This window comes from Micromys minutus (genome assembly GCF_963924665.1).
Source record: "Micromys minutus genome assembly, chromosome: 14".
NCBI lineage: Eukaryota > Metazoa > Chordata > Mammalia > Rodentia > Muridae > Micromys > Micromys minutus.
Genome location: NC_137983.1, coordinates 43,007,957 through 43,035,273, shown reverse-complemented (window position 1 = coordinate 43,035,273; position 27,317 = coordinate 43,007,957). Strand labels below are relative to the sequence as shown.

The 27,317-nt window shown below is 41.0% G+C and overlaps 1 protein-coding gene across 1 annotated transcript in view; it reads left to right on the top strand.

Moving 5' to 3' along the window:
• Nucleotides 1-3,446: 3,446 nt before the first annotated feature.
• KCNU1 (potassium calcium-activated channel subfamily U member 1) overlaps nucleotides 3,447-27,317 on the top strand; it is a gene marked incomplete at both ends in the record, with an annotated part of 65,010 nt that continues 41,139 nt past the window's right edge. The window contains 10 exons of the mRNA XM_080928953.1: nucleotides 3,447-3,641; nucleotides 5,543-5,662; nucleotides 10,647-10,708; nucleotides 11,991-12,081; nucleotides 13,848-13,959; nucleotides 14,957-15,032; nucleotides 16,978-17,053; nucleotides 17,998-18,168; nucleotides 20,012-20,107; nucleotides 21,043-21,149. Of these exons, the coding sequence (XP_080785079.1) occupies nucleotides 3,447-3,641; nucleotides 5,543-5,662; nucleotides 10,647-10,708; nucleotides 11,991-12,081; nucleotides 13,848-13,959; nucleotides 14,957-15,032; nucleotides 16,978-17,053; nucleotides 17,998-18,168; nucleotides 20,012-20,107; nucleotides 21,043-21,149 (1,106 nt within the window). The remainder of the gene's footprint in view (nucleotides 3,642-5,542; nucleotides 5,663-10,646; nucleotides 10,709-11,990; nucleotides 12,082-13,847; nucleotides 13,960-14,956; nucleotides 15,033-16,977; nucleotides 17,054-17,997; nucleotides 18,169-20,011; nucleotides 20,108-21,042; nucleotides 21,150-27,317) is intronic.

The window sequence follows — 27,317 nt, the reverse complement described above, 5'->3', positions numbered from 1 at the left end:
AGATCTCTCAAGACACTCAGCCACCAACCAGGCAGCATACATTAGCTGATATGAGGCCCCCAACATGTTTACAGCAGAGGACTGACTGGTCCAGACTCAGTGAGAAAAGAGGCATCTAACACTAGAGAGACTTAAGGCCTCAGGGACTGGGAACACAGGGTGGAGTGGGGTGAGGAAGGTGGGGACATCCTCTTGCAGAGCGGAGAGGAAGTATGGGATAGTGAGCGGTTGGGTTCGGACCAAGAGGGAGGGAGCAGCTCTACTAAAAAGAGAGATTAAAGAATTAAAAAAAAAAAAAAAAAAAAAAGTTGCTGTTTTGTCCCCGCTGACATGGTTTAGATCCTGGACCCTGCCATCTTCCTGATATATTAACTATCACCTTTTTGAATAAAGAAACTTGTTGGTTCTAATTTGGTTTTCATGGTGTATTATTCCCAATCTCGGACCCTAACATTTTATTAAATTACATTTTAAATGAATTGTGTGTGTGTGTGTGTGTGTACACGTGAGCGCCAGGGGTGTGGGTGTGGATGTGTGGGGAAAGGGGAGGGGAAGGGGGAGGGGGACGGAGTCGGCCACAGGGCAAATGTGAAGGTCAGAGAACAAAGTTTAGGAATTGGCCCTTGAGTATTAACTGAGGTCCTCCGGTTTTCTGGCAGGTCCTTTACTTGTTGAGTTATTTCATTTCACGGGCCTTCTTTATTCCTTTCTTAAAATCATCACATTTATTTCTTATGTATTTGCGTGCGTGTGCATGCGCATGTGCGTGCGTGGGGGGGGAGTAGGGTGGGGTGGGAGAGGCACTGCAAACGTGGCGGTCAGAAGACGATTTGCAGCCCCTGGTTCTCTTCCCACTGTATGGGTCTAGGGATTGAATTCAAGTGTTCAGCCTTGGCATCATCTTACCAGCTCACTTTTTATTTTCTCTCCTCTTTTCTCTTTTGTAGAAGTACAGTTTTTTTTTGTTTTGTTTTGTTTTTTTTTTTTATGCCTGCTCTTGTTCCCAAATAACAATACAGAGGCCGTTACATTTTTAAATAAGGCTCTTGCACTACATGTGGGCAAAGTCTGATCTATTCAAACCTGGCTATGATGGCCTGGCCTACTTCCCAGTCACTTCCCAGCCACTGTGGCGTTACCTGCCATCTTGGTCTCGTCCTGGCCTCCGTCTTCAACCGCGTCCCAATGGCGACTCTCTCCTGAAGATCTCCCTTCTCTTTCCACCTGGGACCTGCCTCACTGGGATCGGAAGTCCCGCCTCTCCCTCTCCTGCCCAGCCACTGGCGGATCAGCTCTTTATTAACCAATCAGAGGTGATGGAAAACAACTTTCCGCACTAGGTTGAGACAGGAGATAGTTGACTACCTCTCCCAGAGCAGTTATCAACATCTGAATACTCAGGGCACAAAACCATCCCCCACAACACCTCTCTTCTCTCCTCCTCGCCCCTCCCACCTCTTTCCCTCCCCCTCCAGTCCCTTCCTCTCCTCTCTTTTCATCTCTCCTCTGCCCCCTACTTCCTTTTTAGAAACAGGTCTCACCTCTTATTTCAGGCTGGCTTCAAACTCATGATCCTCTAACCTCAGTACCACACTTACTTAGCATAACATCTTTTCTCACACTTAGTGTTAAATACGCTCTTTAAAACATGGAATGCCGGCAATAAGTCTACCAAGCAATCATTGTGATTGACATATAATAAAACTATGAAATTAAGAAGACTCTTTAGACCTTGCTCAGTGACTGGACAGAAGGTTCTAGACTGGTGCTCAGAGATCCTAACAACAATAGTGTTAATGCTGCCACAGCCCAATGGAGGGTTGTAGTAGAAATGACAGAAGAACTTAGAGGACAGTTCAGGAAATGCCTTCTTTGTCTCCAGGAGATAGTGTGCTACACAAGTTGGTAAGACTGGGCTCCAGAGGAGCACGTATTTCCCCAGATTCTTATCACCTCATGTCAGAACAACCAGGACTACAGTGAGACAGGCTCAGCACCGGAGATTAAAACTCCACCTGTCACTCATACAAATGGTAAGGCATGACATTTCTTACAGCTTTGAAATAAAGACTTAGGGGACTGGAGAGATGGCTCAGTGGTTAAGACCACTAACTGCTCTTCTAGAGGTCCTGAGTTCAAATCCCAGCAACCACATGGTGACTCACAACCATCTGTAATGAGATCTGATGCCCTCTTCTGGTGTGTCTGAAGACAGCTACAGTATATATAATAAATTAATAAATCTTTAAGAAATAGAGACTTAAAGGGGAGTCATCTCTTTCTAAACTCTGTTGAACCAGAGGTTTTACTGACAGAGCAGAGATAAAAAACAAAAAAAGAGAAGGATTAGACAAGGAATAGATGAGGGGCCGGTTTGATGGTTTCAAGCAACCAATCACATTACAGTAGAAGCATTTATATAGAAACACCCATACTCTGCCAGGAGCCATTTTTACTTCATAAACAAAAATACATACATGTACACACACACACACACACACACACACATATGGTTTAAAAACATAAATGATTCTTTGAAATGTATATATTTTGGTGTTTTTTAAAGATTTATTTATTTATTTCATGTATATGAGTACACTGCCACTTTCTTCAGACACACCAGAAGAGGGCATCAGATCCTTGTTACAGATGGTTGTGAGCCACCATGTGGTTGCTGGGAATTGAACTCAGGACCTCTGGAAGAGCAGTCAGTGCTCTTAACTGCTGAGTCATCTCCCCAGCCCATTTTTGGTGTTCTTAGCTATACATATTTAAATAATCAATTATCATCCAACAACACACCTACCATTTTATACCCGGTGTGTAGGTGTGTGCATGTAACAGTGTATGTGTGTCCAGAACACCAGATTCTACTTTGTTTTAGTATAATTTTGCAAATATATCTCCATATTGCTAACCAGTCTTCATGTTACTTAGGTACTTCATGTACCTTAGATATTTAGATGAATTTAGTGTTTATCCACAAGTTTTTAAAAGAATAAACAAAATCTGCATCTTTAAGGATTCCTTTTTTTTTTTTCTGAAACTTTTGAAAATGTAATATGATCTCAGAAAGTTGGAGAACCAGTTCTGAGATTTGGTGACATAATTCACCGAAAACAAAATTGGAAGTTGCTTGACTAAACAAGCCAAATGAAATTGGTAGCTGCTAGTCCTTGCCGCAGAGAGAATTCCTCAAGGTCTCAGAAGTGATGGTGGTGTCCAGAACCCTCATCTACTGACTCCCCTTGGTAGTCCCTACCATTCTCCATCAGTTGACTGCAGTCAGTGAGTTTCACCAGAGTGGTTAGGGACTCTTGCTTTTTGAGCTTCTCATTGGCTTTCACATCAGATCTCGAGGTGATGTAATACAAGGAAGTGTGTCTCCTGGGACTGTTGCCAGGTGACCATGACATCATAGACTAGCCCAACAGTGTCGTCTCAAGATGTTTAAAACATTGCTAGACAATTTAAATAAGAAAGAATTGACTGAAACGTCATGTACGATTGAAATCCAAGTAGCGTTTATTCTCACATCCTTGGCGACTTTCTTCGGGGGACTCATCATCTTGTTCATTATCAGAATCACCGTGAAATTATCAAGAAACTGGAGAAACATCAAGGGGCCAAGAGGGATCTTGGTCAGTTTCCTTGTCTGGGACACCGTGTGTGAAGATTGGCAAAGCTTGTTGACCATGTATGATGATGGATGTACTAGAGTCTGTTCTGAAAAAAGAAAACAAACAAAAAACCCTTCCACGAACATTGACTACAACCCTGTTTCAAATCTTTAAAAAGACAGTTAAGGTCAAATGTGGTACTTTATGGATTAATCCCAGCATTTAAGGCAGGAGGATTGATGTGAGTTTCAGGTCAAACTAGGCTACATGGAGAGAGGAGACCCTCTATGCAGAGAGAGAGAGAGAGAGAGAGAGAGAGAGAGAGAGAGAGAGAGAGAGAGAGAGAGAGATTGAGAGAATGTATATGTAATGTATAAATATATAAATAAATTACATATATATCTAGATAGATATAGGTATAGATATATATTTTAGAGAAGAACATAATGGTCTACATAGCATATCATTCCAGGCCAACCAAAGCTACAAAGAGAGATCATCTCTACTGTGAACTTGAGATCAGCATGGGCTACATGAGATCCTGTTACAGAGGGAGAGAGTTTTGTTAACAACTTTAAGGGAGCCGCAAAGGCACAGACAACAACGTAGCCTTACCTTTCAATAGTCTTTCTGCATGATTCCTTTGTGTTCATATGCAAACATTGCTCTTGCGTGTTACCTACACCAGACACAAACACGTAGTAGGCATTTTCTTGTAGTGTAGCTTTGCAAAGGTTGATGTTGACTGCTGGTAAATAATGATAACAGGAACAGACGATGCTTTATGAAGATGACGTATTAATAGTTTGAAACATCTCTTTTCAATTCGACATGGCTTCTATTTTTGTTGTTTGTTTTGAGACAGGGTCTTATCACGCAGCCCTGGATGGCCTAGGACATGATATGTAGACCAGGCTGACTTCTAACTATGTAGACCAGGCTGGCCTTTTAACTCATCTGCCTTTGCCTCCTGATTGCTGGGATTAAAAGCATATGCCACCACAATTGGCATAGTGGAAGAATTTCCTTAAGCTCTCTACAATTTGTTTTAATTTTTTACTTCTTAGACTTTGTTTCTTCCTGGAATAGATCATAGTAGGGCTTTTTTTTTTTTTTTTTTTTTTTTTTTTTTTTTGGTAATAGAATACTTTTTGCCTGTGCTTCATAATTAATATGTGGATTTCGTTTAAATATGTCTTTAATGTTAAAGTGGCATAAATTAACATAGTCTGAAAAAAGAGCAAAAAGTTAATGTTATTTGCAGTATAGTCTTTATATTTCTGTATTTGAGACTATTTGAGAATATCTAATCTTGAAGTTCATAGATTTTATTGATAAGCCAGTTTACTCTGTAACTGTCTCTACTTCAGAGACTTTAAGCAGGGTTAGCGTCATGGCTCAGTGTTTCAGAGCACTGGCTGCCCTTCCAGAGGACCTGGGTTCAATTCCCAGCAACCACATGGTGGCTCACAGCCATCTACATTTCCAGTTCCATGGGATCTGATGCCTTCTCTTGGCTTCCCTGGGCACTGGGCATATACACATTACACAGATGTAACATTCAGGCCAAGTGCACCCTTATATAAAGTAAAAATAAATAAAGCCTTAAAAACAGGACTTTAAACAATGTCATGTTTAAAACTATTGGGGAAAGAATTATGAGACTGCGGATTAAATGGACTAAGCACCCCCCACCCCGTGTGCCCCGTGTTTGTGTGTGTGTGTGTGGTTAATGTTTGTGTAGAGTTTGTAGTATTTAGAAATCTCTTTAGAAAATGTTTTGTCTTCATAGTGTTTATTTCCTGAGTTGAACAAGGTAGATTTCTGATTAATACCAAGACAGGCACCTGAAGCCCCTCCCTCAACCTGAAGACACTACAGCTCACTTGTCCATTCTTTCTTTTTCTTCTCCCTTGTCACAGGAAGTATTGTCATCACGCAGAAACGAGGCCAATCCTTTGAGGAAACTTTACTTTCATGGGGTTTTCCGAGAGCGTATCGAAATGCTGCTTTCTGCGCAGACCTTCGTGGGGCAAGTGCTGGTGAGTCCCCATTCACCGTTCTGTTCTGATGGGGATGAACTGTAGCCAGGAACTTGGTCATAGCCCCCCACCCTGGGTTAACCACATAAGTAGCCGCTTCCGTGGGGGGGGGGTCTTACCCACATCAAGCCCTGCGTGTAGCAATCCCTCATAGCCATCCCACTTTACTTTTCTCCAAGTGAGTAACATTATTAGAGTTTATTCGTACCGTCGGCCTCTCTGCTAGGAGAGGGTTATTAGTACAGAGTTGTGTGCATTACAGATAGTTGGAGGCCTGGACATGAGCACTAGGAAACCATCTATTGTATGCCTCGCTTTCCCTGTAGAGGAGAGGGCCTTAGATTAGGTGGCTCGTTTTTCTTATTTTCTGAAAAGAAAGTTATAGCTCAAGGATGACTGTAGAAGATATGAGAAATACGTCATTGTCTAGTACACCATCACCTTTTATGACTATTGATTGGATTTTGAAAGAGTATATATTGTTTGATACCCATGCAATACTGACTGGGTTATATGACATTTTAAATTTTTTGTATTGGTTTCTTGGTGAATTTCACATCATGTACCCCAATCTCAGTCATCTCTCTCTCCCCTCGTACCCACCCCCTACCCTAGCAATCTTCCCCACAACAAAGGAAAAAAAATCCTGTTGTGGAAGCTGTGGTGTGTCTCCGGGTGTCCTTGTGTCCACACGTGTTCAGTTGCAAATGTTCGGTACAATGCTTTGTCAGTCTGGCAGACCTCTGGCTTCTGCTCCTCTGTCAATACTGGGACCTCACTGGGACTCCTCTCAGATATCCAGAGGTTGCCCTGTGTCACGGAGATCCTGAAGTTTGGGATCTGTGAGACAGGCCCCTTTCTGAATTCCAGCAGTTTATCAATGAAACAGATGTTGGGGTGGGGCAATTCAAAGCCTTGGGGCTGGCTCACCCTGATGCCAAGGCCAGCTCTACCCTGCTGCCCAGGTGAGGTGCAGGGCCCTGCTATCGCCGGTGTTGCAGCTGGTGAGGGACAAGCGCATACTTTGTTTTTAATTTACCAGGATCTTTCAATGGATGCTGACAGGCCAAGTAGGCACAGAGGTGAAAATTATTCTGGTGACAATTAGCTCAAGGCCACGTGCACAAGGAAGCAAACATAAATGGCCTCGAGAAATGAAATGAGTTAAGTACGGGTTAAACATGTCTACATCAAAACTCTTCATTAAGTTCATAAAGATGGGTCTTTATCTATAGATGGATTGATTGGTCTAGGAAAGGATCTGGTGCCAGAAAAACCTCTGACTGAATAGACAGAGCAGAGGTCACCAGACTAGTAAGCTTGCTCACTGCTAACCTTCTGGGTAGATAACAACTATACCATCTTCCCTTGAAAGAACAGCCTTGTGACTGCTACATTCCAGGTCCACCAAAGACCTGCATGCCTCCTGCAGAGAGGCCACCATGAGCCTAACCAGTGAGTAAGTAAAAACATCCATCACCACAAACAAGAGAAAAGAATATGAGGCCCACCCAGTAAGATGGGGGGCAGAGTCAAGGGGTGAATACCCTATAAGGCTGATTAGGACATCATGATTTTAGAGACTTGAAATGCAGAGACGAAATTATCATGGTCCTCCACACCTGTCCTTACATCCTTTTTGACTCAAGGAAAACTTTTTTTTTCAACTTTATTTTTTTTTAAAAAAAGAGGGATACATATACAGGTGTACCACACTCTGAGAGGGTGTTATACATTTATTTTTTTTCCTAAGAAGGACTAAGGCTTTCATTTTTTTTTTTTTTGGCCTTTGTTTTTTTTTGAGCTTCATATAACCTATGAGTTGTTTCTAGGGTGTTCAGCGCGTTCTGGGGTTAGTATACAATTATCAGTGACTGCATATTATGTCTGTTCTTTTGTGACTGGGTTACCTCACTCAGGATGATATTCTCTAGATGCATCAATTTTCTTAGGAATTTCATAAAGTCGTTGTTTCTGATAGCTGAATAGTACTCCATAATAAATATACCACAATTTTTGTATCCATTCATCTACTGAAGAACATCTGAGTTCTTTCCAGTTTCTGGCTATTATAAATAGGGCCGCTATGAACATTGTGGTGCATGTGTCTTTATTATAAGTTGGAGCGTCTCTGGGGTATATGCCCAGAAGTGGAATAACTGGGTCTTCAGGTAGTACTATGTCCAATTTTCTGAGGAACCACAAGACTGATTTCCAGAGTGGTTGTACCAGTTTACAACCCCACCAAAGATGGAGGAGTGTTCCTCTTTCTCTGCATCCTCGCCAGCATCTGCTGTCATCTGAGTTTTTGATCTTAGCCATTCTGACTGGTGTGAGGTGGAATCTCAGGGTTGTTTTGATTTGCATTTCCCTGATGACTAAGGATGTCGAGCACTTCCTTAGATGCTTCTCAGCCATTCGATATTCCTCAATTGAGAATTTTTTGTTTAGCTCTGTACCCCATTTTTTTAATAGGATTGTTTGATTCTCTGGTGTCTAACTTCTTGAGTTCTTTGTATACCTTGAATATTAGGCCTCTATCAGATGTGGGGTTGGTAAAGATCTTTTCCCAATCTGTTGGCTGCCGTTTTGTTTTCTTGACAGTGTCCTTAGCCTTACATAAACTTTGCAATCTCATTAAGTCCCATTTGTCGATCTTTGACCTTAGAGCACAAGCCATTGGTGTTCTGTTCAGGAAATTTTCCCATGTGCCTATGTGTTCTAAGGTTTTCCCTACTTTCTCATCTAATAGTTTCAGTGTACCTGGTTTAATGTGGAGATCTTTGATCCACTTACACTTGAGCTTTGTACAAGGAGATAAGAAAGAGTCTATTTTCATTCTTCTGCATGCTGAGTGCCAGTTGAACCAACACCATTTGTTGAAGAGGCTGTCCTTTTTCCATTGAATGTTTACAACCCCTTTGTCAAAAATCAAGTGACCATATGTGTGAGGGTTCATTTCTGAATCTTCTATTCTATTCCATTCATCAATGTGCCTATCTCTGTACCGGTACCATGCGATTTTTAACACAATTGCCTTGTAATATAGCTTGAGACCAGGAATGGTGATTCCCACAGATGGTTTTTTGTTGTTGTTGAGGGTGGATTTTGATATTCTAGGTTTTTTGTTATTCCAGATGAATTTGCACATTGCTCTTTCCAACTCTATGAAGAATTGAGTTGGAATTTTGATGGGGATTGCATTGAATCTGTAGGTTGCTTTTGGTAAGATGGCCATTTTTACAATGTTGATCCTTCCAGTCCATGAGCATGGGAGATCATTCCATCTTCTGAGATCTTCCTTGATTTCCTTCTACAGAGATTTGAAGTTCTTGTCATACAGGTTCTTCACTTGCTTAGTTAGAGTCACACCAAAGTATTTCATATTGCTTGTGACTATTGTGAAGGGTATCTTTTCCCTAATTTCTTTCTCCTCATGTTTGTCCTTTGAATAGAGGAAGGCTACTGATTTGTTTGAGTTAATTTTATATCCAGCCACTTTGCTGAACTTGTTTATCAGCTGTAGAAGTTCTCTGGTGGAATTTTTGGGTCACTTACATATACTATCATGTCATCTGCAAATAGTGATATTTTTACTTCTTCCTTTCCGATTTGTATCCCTTTGATTTCCTTTTGCTGTCTAATTGCTCCAGCCAGGACTTTCAGTACTATGTTGAATAGGTAGTGGGAGAGTGGGCAACCTTTTCTAGTCCCTGATTTTAGTGGGATTGCTTCAAGTTTCTCACCGTTAAGTTTGATGTTGGCTGTTGGTTTGCTGTATATTGCTTTTATTATGTTTAGGTATGGGCCTTGGATTCCTGTTCTTTCCAAGACTTTTAACATGAAGAGATGTTAAATTTTATCAAATGCTTTCTCAGCATCTAGTGAGATGACCACGTGGTTTTTTTCTTTGAGTTTTTTTATATGGTGGATTACATTGATGGATTAAGGAAAACTTTTTGAATGTATTAACATAGCAGATAACTTGCTTTCACCAAGTAAAAAGCTGAGATGTGACCAGACAGCAATCCAAACACTATCTGAGTTAGAAGGGAGCAAACATTTTATTGTAAATAAAATTCTGAATTTTATCATTAAAACTTTATTGAACTAAACATATTTAAAAATCTGTTTGGTGAGACAGGGTCTCATTAGCTACCTCTGGCTGGCCTCTCTATGTAGACCAGGCTGGCCTCAAACTCTCAGAGATCCTCCTGCCTCTGCCTTCTTAGTGCTGGGCTCAAAGGTGTGAACCACCAAGCCAGAGAAAAACCTGGTGGTTTGGAAATTAGAATTACCCGAGAGATGCTTAATTATCTAGAGCCTACCTAAGGGAAATGACAGAGGCTGGCAAAGGTCTCACGCAGGAAAGCACCTTCATCCTGTGCTGCTCTGGGAATGTCTGATTCACACACCAGATCCGGCACAGCTGAAGCACTTACTGCCCTCTCGAAAAACATTTTCCCAGGTCGGGAAATGACCCTAAGGACACACCATGTGCAGTTCAAGTCCAAGCCTGTTATTTATGAGTCCTCATTTCTGTCGTGAAATGAAGCTACATTGCTTCTGACACATGCTAAGCACTTGGTAAACAGTTGCTAAATTCTGAGAGGAGCGGGAAGGGTATCCCACTTATTCTGGAGCTTCTGAAGCGTTTGAGAGTTAAAACAAGTTAAGTACAATGGGCACACATTGACTTACTGAGACCCTTAGCCAACTTTTCTTCAGTGAGTGAGTGAGTGAGTGAGTGAGTGAATGAATGAATGAATGGATACAGGCATAAATGAAGGTGTCAATGCAGCGCTGCCCATACAAAGGGTAAGGTAAGGCAAAACCACTCCTCCTCCCCATTCCCTGAACATAGCAATGTAAACACCTGCCAACATTTACCTCATTTAAGACAGAACGAACAATTCTGTGGGCTTGTTCACTCCACGCCGATGAGACAGACTTGCATCTCGTCTCTGTCCTTTTCTGTTTGCAGGTGATCCTCGTCTTCGTACTGAGCATCGGGTCTCTTGTAATCTATTTCATCAACTCAATGGAGTGAGTAAAAAACCTCTGTCACCCTTGTCTGCCTTATGAGAAACTTAACTGCTTTAGAATTTTCTCTTCAGGGATGTCAAACAGTTTTGCTCTCATGCATGCACACCAGTGCCCCATCACCCCACAGAAGTTAATCAAAATGGTAACCATGTAGTAGCCTTCCAGTAAGTACTAACTCCACTTCTGTGATAAATGCATGCCTTTGACCTGTGTCTTAGTTTACTGCTGTGAACAGACACTGTGACCAAGGCAAGTCTTATAAGGACAACATTTAACTGGGGCTGGCTTACAGGTCCAGAGATTCAGTCCATTATCATCAAGGTGGGAGCATGGCAGCATCCAGGCAGGCATGGTACAGGCAGAGCTGAGAGTTCTACATCTTCATCTGAAGGCTGCTGGTGGAAGGTTGACTTCCAGGCAGCTGGGTGAGAGTCTTAAAGCCCACCCCCACAGTGACACACCTACTCTAAAAGGCCACACCTACTAATAGTGCCACTCCCTGGGCCAAGCATTTACAAATCACCACACCCTGTATCTCTCCACCTCCATTGCTAGAGTTGGGGTAGGGTATACAGTTGCTCTTCAGACTTTCTGGGACGCTAAACCTCCAGTGGTTGTTTCCTCCCATGGAGCCCCTTATTGAAGGTTTTTAGATACCTCTAGAAGTCCTGGGGTATCTCAGAGGCTTTCGTGCTTCTGAGACCTTTCTGAGGTTCTGAGACTTTAACCTTGGATGGATTCTCTTAGGTCATCCCCTTCCTATATCAATCAAGGCTAGGTCAGTGTTTTTGTTTTGTTTTGTTTTTTTAATAAAACTGGTGTGATTTAACCTTCATGCCCAGCCTTTGAGAACTACATTAAATACCCACCTGGGGTAAAATTAAGAATTCCCATTATGTCTTTTAGAAACTAACTTTGAATTTGTTTCAAATCCATTCATTTAATATTGAGTAGCCTTGTCTCAAAGGGGTAGAAAGAGGAAGTGAAAGTTTTGTCTAGATAGATGGGTTTTCAACCAGAAAGGACCATATAACATCTGAGGCTCTGTATCCCCACAAAATTGACTCTATAACAGAGAGGTGGGCCTGAGCTCCATGTATGATCTAGTGACTTTTTTTTTTAATAGTTCCATTCCCAAGAAGGTGTGAACATGAGTCTTGAATGGACCATTTATGTTGAGTATGTGCTTTGCCTACCCCACCTTTATCTCTGCTCTGTTTTTAAAATGTAAAATAGATTTTAAAATGTTTATCATTGCAAAAACGTTCCCATTTCTTTCCAGCCCTGTTCGAAAGTGTTCTTCATATGAAAACAAAATTGTACTTGTGGATTTGAGCTTCAATGCTTTCTTTAGTTTCTATTTTGGGTTGAGGGTAAGTACCTAGGTAAAGCGATAACTACCACACCCCACACTGCAGACAGCAATATAAACAGACCTGTGTGCTCCTTGGTTGCTCAATCTCCCTTGTTTCTCAGGGTCTAAGTGTAGAAGACCTATGCCCCAAGTTATTAACTCGTTAACATGACCCACATCTCCTGTGCTTGAGAGTGTAAGCCTGGCCCAGAATTCTGACACTCCTGGGAATGACTCCATGACTAAACACCCTTTCTGCAATCATCCCTGGCTTCTGGTCTTTCACTGCTGAAGCTTTGCTAAAAGCAGCAGTGAGGAGAAGTTGAACGTCAGTGTTATACTAATGGCATGTCTGTCATCTTACTCTTTGAATTCTTGATTTATTTCTCAAGTGTTTGTAAGTTCTACTTATCTTATTTCATGTGTGTGGTTGTTATGTCTTCATGTATGCCTTGCAAACTTACTTGAGGTGCCACAGATGCCAGAAGAGGATGTTAGATCCCTTGGAACTGAAGTTACAGATGGTTGTGAGTCACCAGAACTGTGTACTGGGAACTGAACCTGCCTGGGGCCTCTGCAAGAGCAGCAAGTGCTTTTATATGTTGAGCTATATCTCCAAATTGAGCATTTGTAATCTAAATTGGGAAGCTCAGAGACACAATGGCCAGGAAGCTTTTTGCAAGCTGTAGCCTTTTCACTGGACACTGCCATGAACCATGTATCTTCACTGATCACATCATAAGCTCTCTATATATGATATACACCTAGATGTATTAAAAAGAACATATATAAGAATTATGACTCATTAATGTATATATTGTATACATCAAGCTCTAGGATCAACTGAGAGCTCAATACTGTTTAAAGTGTGAAGGTTGGGGTCTGCTAAGTAAATTGACTAGATGCTCTTTGATTGAATGCTCATGTCTCTCTCCCTCTCTCTTTTGCTCTGTTTTGGTTGGTTGATAGTTTTTCAGACTGGTCACACCATATAGCTCTGGCTGGCTTGGACCTCTCTTTATAGACCAGGGTGGCCTCAAACTCACAGAAATCTACCTGCTTCTGCCTCCCAACTGCTGGTGTTAAAGGTGTGCATCAGCATGCTCAGCCCAAGGTACCATCTCTTTATGTAATATGTATGCATTTGCATATTCTCACAAAGGTATGTATTTCTACATAGATTAAATAGCATGCAGTTGAATGCTATTTTTATAATTATATAATATTTATATATTTATAATTATTGAAATATAACAAAGTAGGAATTGTCATTCACAGTCCCTTCAAAATTCGAAATGGTAGGCAGAGTGTGGAGAAATAGCTCATTATTTAAGAGCGCTTGATGTTCTGATAGATGACCTGCCGTTCAGTTCCCTGTTCCTACGTGACAGACCCTGGCAGTCATAATTCCAGTTCCAGATGATCTGACACCCGCTTCTGACCTCTGTGGGCACCATGCCTGCTCATGGTGCACATTCTTTTTTTAAAATTTGTTTTATGTAAGTACACTGTACTTACATACACTGTTGTTGTTTTAAGACACACCAGAAGAGGGCATCAAATCCCATTACAGATGGTTGTGAGCCACATGTGGTTGCTGGGAATTGAACTCAGGACCTCTGGCAGAGCAGTCGGTGCTCTTAACCACTGAGCCATCCCTCCAGCCTGTGGTGCACATTCAAACATGCAAGCTAATCTACATACAAAACACACATACATAAAATAATTGAAAAAAAATTAAATCCCAAGGGTAACATAATGTGGGTTGTCTTGTTTTTATTTCAGTTTTGGGCAGCTGAAGACAAGATCAAGTTCTGGTTGGAGATGAATTCAATTGTAGACATTTTTACAATACCACCAACCTTTATTTCTTATTATTTGAAGAGTAATTGGCTAGGTAAGTGTGCCGTGGCAATGGTAATCAGTACCAACATTGTTTTACCCTCAAACTGCTCAACATTCATTTAGAATATTTATCTTTCCAAACACCTCACTGACATTTTGAAGCACTCTCTCTTGCCTGTAGAGCTTTGTACTACATTTGCAGAAACATTTGCTTTGTCTTGTTTTGCTGTGAGATAGAATCTCATTGTGTAGCTCTGGCTAGCTGTGACCTCACAGAGACCTACCTCCTTCTGCCTCTTGAGGGCTCACATATGTCACCACCAGAATGACCAGAAATCATTTCTTGAGCCCAACTTGTAGCAATGCACCTGGTACACAGCAGGTGTCTAATAGTTGTTGGCGAAATAATTATATCTACAATCGGAGGGGTAAGGCTCCAGCCCTACTGTGGGATCTCATATGGACTCTAAAAATGGCCTCCGCTGGTTTCTCAAGGCTGATCTTCACATTCAATATGCTAGGAGTGGGTACTGGTCATTACTTGTGTTTTCTTTAAGGTGGGTGTATCAACAGTGCATGGGCTTTTTAAAAAATCAGTCTTAATAAAATCTTACATTTTATTTGTTTATAAAACTCACACCAATTCTATTTCTTACTGTGGTTAGCAAAAACGAAAAAAACTAGGCTTATTGAAAAGCTAAATAATCTGGAGCTTCATGGACCCATGTAAAGTTTTCTATAAATTCTAACAGAGAGTTGAGTCAAATGAGAAGTGCTTATTACACACAAGGCCAGCTTCTACACGTACATTAGATCTATAGTGCTGTAAGGTGGGTCCTATTGTAGTTCTCATTTTACGGATGAGGAAACTGTGGAAGCAGGTGCCCTAGGTAACATTGGTTAGTACACATCCAGGACCAGGACTTGAACTCCATGTCCTTAAACCATTGCAGCACGTGATGCTGAAGTGTTTCAGGGCGGCACATAGCACAGTGCATGTGTCTCAGTCACATTAGAGCTCAGGCTGCTTCCTCCCGGTTTCTTTGTAGGTTTGAGGTTTCTAAGAGCTCTGCGGTTGCTCGAACTCCCTAAAATCTTACAGATCCTACAAGTCATCAAGACCAGGTAAGTGTGGCACTGTCTGGCATGCTTGCTTGGCAGTTTGGATTACAAAATGAAAGCATGAACTGGTCATTAGGCTCCCATTCCCCCAGGATTCCAGGGCGAAATTCAGAAACTCTGTCAGCATCTGTGGTGCCTGTCACTCCCTCAGCATCTGCGGTGCCTGTCACTCCCTCACTTCCTCATACGTCACTTACCACCCTGGCTGAAAACTGTGCAGTCCTTGTACAAAGACTGTACATCCCTTGTTTTTGCAAAACTACAGTATGTAAGTCGGCTTTGGTTTTAATTCCAGATCTCTCTACTCAAAACAAAACCAAAAAGACCAAAGAAAGCCAGCCAGCCAATACAGAGGCTTTGGTTTTATACATTCGTTATTGAGAATCACCTCTCTCTGTGTGGCTAGGAGAGCTGCTTCTAGAAGCTTGGGATTGTTAAACAAACCCCAGTGCCAGGAGTGGAATAGCTCCCATAGAGCTCCTGGTTGGGATCAGAGACAACCTCCCCCCTCCCCCCAAACAATACAGCCTCTTGTCATTTCTCTCAGATGTCCACAGGAATAGGCAACAAGTTGCTGAAGATACCACACACCTTTGTTACATAATACAGAGAAATCAGCCTGGGAGTAAGCATTCAGCGTCCTCCCTGCTGGCTAGTTCTCACAGTCTCCCTCTGAAGATGCCCCTGAAAGCTACGTGGTAGAAAAGGCAACCACTCTCCCAGTTGTGAACTCTACAGACCACAAGACCAACTTGCCAGACAAGATGGGTGTCTTAGGGTTCCCACTGCTGTGAAGATACATGACCAAGGCGACTCTTATAAAGGGAAACATTTAATTGAGGCTGCTTTCAGGTTCAGAGGTTCAGTCCATTTCATCATGGTGGGAGCATGGCAGCATTCAGGCAGACATGGCGATGCTGGAGGATCTAAGAGTTCTACGGGGGGCAACAGGAGGCCAACAGGAGAAAACTAGGTGACAGCTAGGAGAAGGGTCTCAAATCCCACCCCCTAAGTGACACACTTTCTCCAACAAGGCCACAACTCCTCATAGTGCCACTTCCTGGGCCAAACATATTCAAACCATCACGTGTGCCCACTTGTGCAGCAATGGCATTGCTGTCATGGGCCTAACCAACTGCTCTCTGCTTGCATTTGAGACCTGTACCATGGGAGGGAATCTATGCCTGGTACTGTAAATCTGGTTTAAAAAAACCATGCCAAGGAAGATCGTATGCACTAAGGAGGTCAAAGGGCACATAGACAGAATATTATTATCTCCAAAAGATAATAATAAGAATCTAAACTTCCTCCTTTAAAACATTGCTACACTCCTATTAGAAATATCAAATAGTCTAGGGGCATCTCGACGTTTACTATGCACTGTGAAGAAAACAAGGCTTGAAAGGCTATTTTTGTGTGATAGATGGCCAGGCCAGAAACCAAAGCAATTTCAGCTAAACTCTAAGGTGGTCCTTGACAGACAAAAGCCTCTTTGATACTTTTGCTCCAGTGACTCTGGTATGGGCTCAGCATATGCCAAAAAGCCATCTACTCGGGCCTTATTTTAAAAGTCCACATCTGGACTCCTGCCATTTTGTCCCACTACATTAGACAAAGTTATAACTTTACAAATGGATTGACTGTTGATCCACATTTATTCCTTTAAAACACCAGGCTGATGGGTGATACCATAAAATCTATAACATTCAGAGAAATACACATGGCTTTGGGTGAGTTTCTCAAGCTCATAATGCATACATGAATGACACAGAGGCCCCGAAACCATGTGAACTGAAAGGTGAGGGCAGATTCCCCAGGCAGCGTTGTACCTTCCAATCTGTGGGCCACATGGTGAGCAGAAGGCTGATCCCCAGAGGACTGTGTGTTTGTGTTGATTAAAAACCTGCTTTCAGAGACCTAATAGTTTTTTTTGTCCTTGTTCTCTTAGCAATTCAGTGAAGCTTTCCAAACTGATGTCAATAGTAATCAGTACCTGGTTCACAGCAGCAGGATTTCTTCACCTGGTAAGCAACTCATCATAGCCCTGAATGGTGTTCGCCAATGTGAGCATCCTTGCAGTCCCCAATGGCATCCATCAATGTGAGCATCCTTGTGGTCCCCAATGGCATTCACCAGTGTGAGCGTGTTTGTTGTCTCAAACAGCATCCCCTAGTGTGACCATCCTTTCTTTGAAACTGGAGAGGGACCACACCAGAGGTTCATTTTCTTATTTACACCCTTTTAGTTTTACTTTTTAATTCCTAATTTTTTTCTATCTCCCACTATCAAGATAGCTTTGTTTCCTCTTCCAATATTTCTAAATCTGGTGTTAGTTAAAAATCTCATCGGGTCTAAAGGTCTATGATATATATAAAACATGAGATTTATTGACAAATCTTCCTATAAGGATATAGTCCGTCACGGTGGGGAAGTCGTGGACAGTGAGGCAGCCAGTTGGATTGCACTCAATAAAGAAGCTGCAAGACAAAGGGGCTTGTGCTTAGCTTGCCTTCTTTTATTCTCTGTGGAATTCTAACCAATGAGATGGTACCACCTTGTTCAGATCAATTTGGAAAGTTTATTGTTCCTCAGATGCTAAGGTCATGCGCTCACACTCACTGAAACCCATGCTCAGCTTCCTTACTGGTTTCCCCCATCTTCTTAAAGATGAAAACGGAGGGTGGTTGTGGCTCCAGAATGTAGCTCTAGGTCTTCAGAGCAGGAAGCCCCGCTCTGTAGGGTATTCCAAATCTGGGTTCATGCCACATGCCTCCAGCAGATGTCAGTGCTATTCATGATGGTGGAAATATGGCTTTCTGGTTACCACTGGAAACCCTAGCAGCTCTCTCAGCAGCCACATTCATTTGTTCTTGTCTTTGGACTGAACTGAGGGAAATTGATGCACTGTTTGCCTTCTTCCCTTGTCTTCTATTCACAGACCTTTCCTTTGCCATCTCTCTTTGGACAGGTGGAAAATTCTGGTGATCCCTGGCTCAACGGTAGAAACTCACAGACTATGTCATACTTTGAGTCCATTTATCTGGTGACAGCAACAATGTCAACTGTTGGCTTTGGGGACGTGGTGGCCAAGACATCCCTGGGACGAATATTCATCGTTTTCTTCACCCTTGGGAGCTTGGTGAGGAATACTTTTATTATCTCTTAAATATTAAAAAAGTAACCCATTCAGTTAAAATGGTGAGAAAGCAAAAGATTTGATAGTGAGTGTTGCTTTATTCAGTGCATACGGAGGTGAAAGGACACACAGGCCACATAGTTTCCAAATTGTACACCCTGGAACCTGCCGTGCAGTCACTTAGCTCCTAGGGATGAAGGGAGGTAGATTCTACATTAAATCAAGCAAGCCCATCTTCCTCCATATGTGCTTTTGTGCACATCTCAAATGAGGAACCATTTACTACACCAGCAATTAGTTCCTGGTAAGCTATAGATTAGTTAGTATGTATTCCTGGCTCAAGAATGTATCGAAGGCAAGGAAAGCCTTGCTTCTCATTTTGATCTCTTAAAAAACAGTGTTTTCTGATACATTTAGACATCACCTTAGTCCCTCGGTATTATATGAGAGGGGTTTTTGTTTCTTTGTTTGTCTTTTTTCCAGATAGGGTTTCTCTGTGTATCCCTAGCCATTTTGGAATTCATAGATCTGCCTGCCTCTGCCTCCCAATTGCTGGGATTAAAGATGTGCACCACCATACCCAGCTACCAGGTTTTTGTTTTGTTTTGTTTCTTTTTTTTTTCATTACAGTCTAAACAGTGAAGTCATAATAAGAAAGACATTAGAAACCATCAAGACTTTTATTTTCTAAGATGAAGGAATAAGAGGAGAGCCGTACCCAAGCTGTGTGAATATTCCATGTGGGCTGAGCCCAGAGTGTTTCTTTCTCCATTGTAACTATCCTTAGGCCTAAAGCTGGAAGCATCTAGCTCCACAGAAGCTAATTTTCCAAGATGACTGAGTCAATCTGGCTTCTCTCAGCTTCTCACTGAATTGCCTGGCTTCACCTTATACTAACTCTAGCAATCTGTTTTGATCGTCTGGCTCCTTCTCACTCTGGCTCATTCTGTCTTCACCTGTGTCTAGCTTGCTCCCTCTGTAAGCTTTCTCAGTAGAACTGTCCCAGTAAAACTGCTATAGAACACACCACACACCACAAATCTCTCCCTGTATTGCTCTTAAATAAGCTCTCTTTCCTGTGCAGTTCCCATGAGAGCAGGGTGTATCCTTCCTCTGACTCCTTCTGTCAAATCTGTCTCTGATTCATCACTTTGTCTGCCCCTCAATAGATGACACTTTCAAACATGGCTGCTTCCTTCTACTAACCTTACCTTAGACTTTAGGGATTAAAGGTGTGTACTAAGGGCGTGTCTATATTCTAGCTAGATCATACTGTAATCCAGACAGATCACATAGACCTAGAAGGTCTTTGGACATGAACCCTTGTCAGAGCAGTCTTGTTGCTGGATTAAGATTCCTCTAAAATTAAGGGACAAATTCATAGAATGCTTGGCTAATATTTACATTTATTATTTTGAAAACTGAACATCATTTTGTTAATTGTAATTGAAATTCTAACTCTTAAAAATCTCAGAAATATATGGTCTCTCTTTTTTTTTTTAAACACACCGTTCACTGTTATAGCCTTTCTGCTAGATGAGTGGGTTCTCAACCTGAGACAAAACAAAACCCCTTTGTCAAACCCCTATCTCCAAACATTTATATTATGGTTTATAACAGTAACAAAGTTATAGCTGTGAAGTAGCAACAGAAATAATTTTTATGTTGTGGGTTACCATATACTAAAGGGTCGCAGCATTAGGATGGTTGAAAGACCACAGTGAAAGACAGTATGATTGATGAAAGACAAATATGTATACTTGCCTTTTTCTTTGTAGTCTTGTAATTTTGGGAATATCTTTCAAAAATAATAAGCCCTGAGGATATTTTCTACTGATTATTTTAGATATTATTTGCAAACTACATTCCAGAAATGGTGGAGCTTTTTTCTACCAAGAGGAAATACAAGAAGCCCTACGAAGCAGTCAGAGGAAAGAAGCAAGTAGCTTTTCTAGTATAATTTCTACCATTTAACACCTTTAACCACAGATCTCATTCTACACACACACTGCCTGTCATAGTCACAGACCCGAGAGAATTAATGCATTGCCAAGGTGCTTCATCTGCTGAAGAATTAAAGGGGGGAGGGTTAGAAAGAACACCCTACCAACAGTATGTTCACCACTTAATACAAATTATCACATAGATCTGTTCATGCGAGTATTTAAGTAAGAGAGTGGGGGAAGAGGGGAGATAGAGAGAGAGAGAAAGAGAGAGAGATGACTCATGTGAATGGCAGAATCCTGGAGGCACAGGAGGTAATAAGTCTATCATAAGAGACAAATAACTGACCGTTTTAACAAATGACAGCTTTCCTAGAAATCTTTGTATAATGCAAAGATAATAAGGTGGTAGGAGGCACGCAGTCTATGAGATGAGAAGAAAAACTACAGAACTCGATGCTTCCTTTGTACTTTGTGTTTGTATTGTGAAAATCTAAAGGCTGTATAGGCACAACTCATTGAAAACAAGCTTAAGCTAAGTGCCCTTCTCTATGCCTGACAGGAAGATACAGTCAGATGTCTCAGATTCTGGGGGTCCAGATAGAAAATATTTGAAAACAATTTGCACAAATACTGAAGTCGTATAGACTGCTTCCTCTGCCATTATTCCAGGAACAACACACACTATGATAACTACTCACATAACATTTACATTGCATTACATTTTGCAAGTAATCTAGAGATGGCTTCAAGTAGGCCAGGAGGATGTGTGTAGCTTACCTGCAAGCTTGTGTCATTTTAATTGAGGACATTGAACATCTATAGATTATGTTATTTTGGGGGTTCTTGGAGTCCATTCCCTCGGGTGCCAAGGGAGAGCTGTCCTTTTGTTCCTCAGGTGATCCGCGCTTTCCCATTCTTGCTGCCTAGGTTCATCGTGGTCTGTGGAAACATCACAATTGACAGTGTGACTGCTTTCCTGAGGAATTTCCTCCACCAGAAGGCAGGAGAAATCAATACTGAGATCGTGTTTCTCGGAGAGTAAGTGCGTCAGCATTGCTCAGTGTGGTCTAAATTAATAGTTGAAATAAGTATGGATGGGAATTACACTTGCAAGATATATATAGGCAAATTATCTTTCTAGATGTTTTTCTTCATATCTACTTACATTATATAAGTGACTCCATTATTTGACACTTAGGTACTATGGAAGCTAGCTAGTAGGGATGAAGCTTCCAGAGTCAACATGAGCTTGACTTCTCCCTGTCTCGTGACTCAAGCACATGGTGTCTTCAGCAATAGAATCTTACCTTCGGGTTCTGGAGGGTAACCTCGGACAATGGCCTTTAGCCTGTATTGTTAAGGAAGCCTGCGGGACCCTTTTGATCAATGAGTCAATGAGATAGCCCACAGCGGCATGCCATGTCAGTGGTTTATCATTCTAGTTCTATAGTATAACTTGAAACCAGGTATAGTGGAACTTCTGACATTATGTTTTGTACACAGCTGCCTTGCCTATCCAGAGTCTTTTGCATTTCCATAAAAAAATCTAAGATTCCTTCCTCCCTCTGCCCTGTGAATGAAGCTGGAATTCTGAACTAGATTATATTGAATCTGTAAATTGCTGTTGGTGGTATAGCTAGCTCTTCTATTTGGTTGTTTGGTTGTTTTATTGAGACAGAGCATCTCTATGTAGCCCTTCCCGTCCTGGAACTCACTGTGTACTCCAGGCTGGCCTTTGACTCACAGAGATATACCTGCCTTTGCTTTTCAGATGCTAGGATTAAAGTTGTGTGCTACCACACTAGGCCTAGGATGTATGGGCTATTCCAACCTTGTTGGTTGATTTGGTTTCTTTTGTTTGTTTTGTTGTTGTTGCTTTGTTGTTTTTGTTTTGATTTCTTTTGAGGGTTTTGTGAGAAAGAGGTTGTTTCTGTGATTTATCCTTTAGTGTATCCGTCATTGAGGCTACTGGGAGCTTTTATGTATGTGAATTTTGAACATTGCTAAAAGACTTTATCAGTTTTAGGATCCTTTTTTGTTTTTTTGGGGTTTTTTTGTTTTTTTTTTTTTTTGTTTTTTTTGGTGGTGGTCTTCAGGATCTTTTACATGCATTATATCATCTGCATGCAGGATTCTTTGACCTCTTTCCTATTTTATTCTTTTCAGTTCCCCTCCTCTCTTAACTGCTCTAAGAAGACTTTGGAATGGAAAGAGTGGGCACTCATGCCTGCTTTAGTGGTAAAGCTCTAGATACTTCTCTAAAAGCATGTTGCTGTCTGCCTTAGTTAGGGTTTACGGTTGTGAACAGATACCATGACCAAGGCAACTCTCATAAAGGACAACATTTAATTGGGGTGGCTTACAGATTCAGAGGTTCAGCTCACTGTCAACAAGTCAGGAGCATGGCAGCATCCAGGCAGATATGTGGCTGGAGGAACTGAGAGTTCTACGTCTTGTTTTGAAGGCAGCTAGAAGACTGGCTTCCAAAGATCAGGTCTTAAAGCCCATGGCCACAGTGAACCTTTTGTATGATAGCATCCTGTTTCCACTTGGTTACACTCGAGCCAAGACTGAATGTCTGACATGAACCATGAATGATCTTTTCACTCTGAAGCCACTGTTGCCCCGTTGCTCCTTTACTTTCATTTTTTTACTTAAACATTTTATGATAATTTAGATAGAAAGCATTTTAAGGTTTGTTCCAGTCCTTGAAACTGTCTGACTCTGCTTTATAGCAGTGAACCCACTAACCCTTCATGGGGTGTGGGGTGGGGACGAGGTTCACTACAGCACACTATATGCACCTGCTCCAAGTCCACCCCAGCCCCTAATGCTTCCAACTCAGTTACTTCCTAGACGGTTGGGCCTGTCAATGAAGGAGCACGTAGATCTTCTCTTTGATCCAGTCTTTGTTATATGGCTGGTATGTCTGTGTATCAGCTCAGTAAAACAAGATCTGCCAGATCGTCAATAAAATCAAACAACTGACTGATATCATATGTGATGGAAGGGCTATTCTTCATACATTTTACAAACACCTTCCATGTATTCATTCACAGACTCATAGTCAGCAAACGTCCTGCCTTCTGGCCTCTTGGTAAGCTGTACCAGAAAAATGGTGTGAGACATCGCACCAAATGATTTGCTGCAGCCGCTTCTAACACCTCCCACCCTTTTTGTTTTTTATTAATACTTAAGTCTCATTGTTTGTTTATATTGTTCATTCACCTTGACTTTACTTTGTTAGGGTTCAGGACTCACTGAAGGAAGACCTTAGAGTCAGATATCATGCAAAGGCAAAGAGAGTTTATTCTCCGAAATTACCAGCATGCAGGGGTCAACCATTCATTAAAACTGCAACCAGCAAAGGGGTGCATAGGCCCACCCCTTTTTATGCAGGGTTAGGGGCATTTTCCAGAAGGCTTAGGTAACCTCTCGTGCGATTGGCAGGGGCGAAGCAGTGGCATTAGTACATTTTGATCGGCTGCTATGTTAGTTTCATTATAACTGCTGAAATCTTGAAGAATTTCAGAAACCAGGTCTGTTCTGGCCTTGTTATCTGCTCCAGAGAGGTGTCCAGGAGCTAACACAGCTCCAGACTTACCCTCCCTATGTCATGGCTGTCACTGACTAAAGGCCATTGTCAGTGGCTCCCTCTGAGGAGCCCAGTATGTTTCCCAGGAAATTAAAAATTTTTATTTCCAAGGTTTTTAGACCTATCAATTTAAGTAGGTCATATCAATTTAGAATTTGTCCATTTCTTTTAAACTTTCCAATTTAGTGGAATATACATTTTAAAGTTATGAGATCCCGAATTTCTTTGGCATCTGTTGTATTTTCTCCTAATCCCTGTTTTATTAAATTTGATCTTTTCTTTGTTTTAGATATTTTGGTTAATGGCTTATTAATTTGGTTTATCTTTTATAAAAACAAACCCAACCCTTCACTTCATAGATTATTTACAGTTTTTTTTGTTTTAATTTCATTAATTTATGTTCTAAACTTTAAAAAGAAATAATTTTATTTGTGTGTGTGTGTGTTTGTGTGCACACGCGTGCATCATGTCATGGCATACATGCAGATAATGTCAGAGATGAAGGTGGAGAAATTAATGAGTACAAAAGAAGTATTAAAAAGAGTTAGAAATTATATTGACGTGGGAGTGGTATTAGTAGGTTTTACTGTTGGGTCTATGATCTCACCATCCTTTTTGAATTCTGTTTTTATATCCTGCAGTTCATTGATTCATTCATGTGTTTCGTGCTTTCTTAGAATTGTTTCGGGCATTCGTTCAGGTCTCCATTCATTTCTTCAAAAACATTTAAATTCTTTGCCTAGAATCTCATCTAAATCAGTCTCACTGGGGACCATCCGTGACTCTGGGGATGATAGACTTGGAGATGTGTTGTCCTGAATTTCATGTTCTTTGTGTTTTGCTCTGGGATGTGTACTTCAGAGGTTGTGCTGTTAGCTGAATTTTTATTTATCTTGGTCAACTTTCTTCCTCCTTCCCTTTTTTCTTTTTAGGTTTTTGTTATTGTTGTTTTATTTTGTTTTTGTTTTTTGAAACAGGGTTTCTTTTTGTCGCCCTGGCTGTCCTAGAACTCTCTCTGTAGACCAGGCTGGCCTCCAATGTACAGATCTGCCTGCCTCTGCCTCTTTAGTCTGGGACTAAAGGCATGTGCCTTCATGCCTGGATCTTTTGTTCAGTGCAAGTGCACATGCTATAATGTGCACACAGTGTATACATGTACCAAAAGCAAATTCTTGTCATAAGTAGTCATCGTTTTTATCTTTCTCCAGTCCTTCTGATGAGGTATGAGATATCATCTTATGAGTTATTGATTAGGGAGGACCTAAAAGCCCCCAAACCATATAACATTTTGCCATTTTTCTTGGTTGCTCACCGTACCTAGACTTACAGCCCTATTGCCGAGCACACACACCATAACTTTAGCTGCAAGAAGAGAGAACTCATTCTGGAACTGACCTGAAAATTTGCTCCTCCTATGTAGCTTTCTTGGTGCCAGAAATTGTGATGCAGGCCACTGGCAGAGAAAAATCATCAGTAATACCACCTAGAGCTAACCCTGAATGCTGCAATACTGGCCTGCCAGGCAAGGCATACCCACTGGGACAATAGAAGGGTCATAGTTATTAGGGGTCACCAGCCTCCTTCTGGTTGGCTGTGAGGCAACACTCCTATCTTCCACCTCTTGTATTCTTTCTACCCTGTCTTCTACAGTGTTCTCTGAGCTTTGAGGGAGTAGATACAGGTAGATACACTTAGGGCCGAGGTCTAAAGAGGAGGAGGAGGAGGAGAAGCAGCTTCTCTACCAGGGCTAAGAGTGGCACTAATCTAGGAGAATCAGCACAACTATCCAGAGGCTTATTTATCAAAACTACAGTAGTAGATGCTTTTCCAGGGCCTCGGGCCTCCAATCCGTGGTCTTCGTTGACTAGGTTTACAGTACCAGACATGAATTCCCACTGTGTAGTAAACCTCAGATCCAATCAGGAAGTTGTCACCTCTGTAACAGTCACGTGACTGCTATACAGTGGTCACATCTTGCCTGGTTAGGTCACTGTGATAACTGTCAGGGTTCGTAAGCTGGATCAGACTGTGACTTTTCTCCCCCAGTGGCCATGGGAGCTAAGCAGCAGGAGGAAGTTTCCAGGCTGGTTCTAGCTCTCTTTCTCTATTTCCAGCAGGCAAAGTGTGTGGTATTTTCAGCAGTAGGTGTGTATGTATGTGCATGCACATGTGAGCACACATGTTTAGGTGCCCATGCATGTATGTACATGTAGGTATGGAGGTCAGAGGTCAACCTTGAATGTCATTCCTCAGAAGCCATCAATCTTGTTTTTATGAGGTAAGGTCTTTTATTGGTCTGGAGCTTTTTAAACAGGCAAGGCTGACTGGCCAGTGAACCCTAGCATTTGCCTGGCTCCATTTCCCCAGAGCTTGGATTACAAGCATGTTCCACCATGCTGAGATTTTTTTTTAATGTAATACGTGCTAGGGATCACACATATATTCTCATAAACCCTTTCCCGACTGAGCTATTGCCACATTCCTAGCTTCCAAGTATATATGTAGTTACTATGTAGAAAAATAAGTTCTTTTTTCATTATTTAAAAAGTATTTAAATGGAATTTCTTCTAATAATTAAACATTTTCAATCTTGTCATTTAGATCACCGAATCTCTGGAAATTTTCTGTATAGTAATATATATATATATATATATATATATATATATATATGCATAAAATTTTATCTTTTCTTAAATATTCTGCTTTGACCACTTTCCAAGCGAATCCTTCAGCTCATTGGTCAGACTTGCTGCCACTCTAGGCAGCTCCATTCTGAATTTTTTAACTCATCAATATGTCATTAAACTAACTGGTGCTCTGCTGCTATGAAAAATGCCATGATCAATAGCAACATGGAGAGAAAGGGTTTATTTTACTTTTTAGTTACGGTCTGTCCTCCATCAAAGCCACAGCCGGAACTCAAGGCGAGAACTTGAGGCAAAAAACCAGGGAGTAATACTGCTTATTAGTTTGCTCCCTCTGATTTGCTTGTAAGGAAAACTACATTTCAATATGTGTTATGAATATATATATATATATACACACATACATATATATACATACACGCACATATATACATACACACATATATACACACACATATATATACATACACACATATATACACACACATATATATACACACACACATATATACATACACACACATATTACACACACTATATATACATACACACACATATATATACATACACACATATATACACACATATATATACACACACATATATATACATACACACATATATACACGCACATATATATATACACACATATATACACACACATATATATACATACACACATATATACATACACACATATATACATATACACATATATACATACACACATATATACACACATATATATACATACACACATATATACACACACATATATATATACATACACACACATATTACACACACTATATATACATACACACACATATATATACATACACACATATATACATACACACATATATACACACACATATATATACATACACACATATATACACACACATATATATACACACACATATATACATACACACACATATTACACACACTATATATACATAC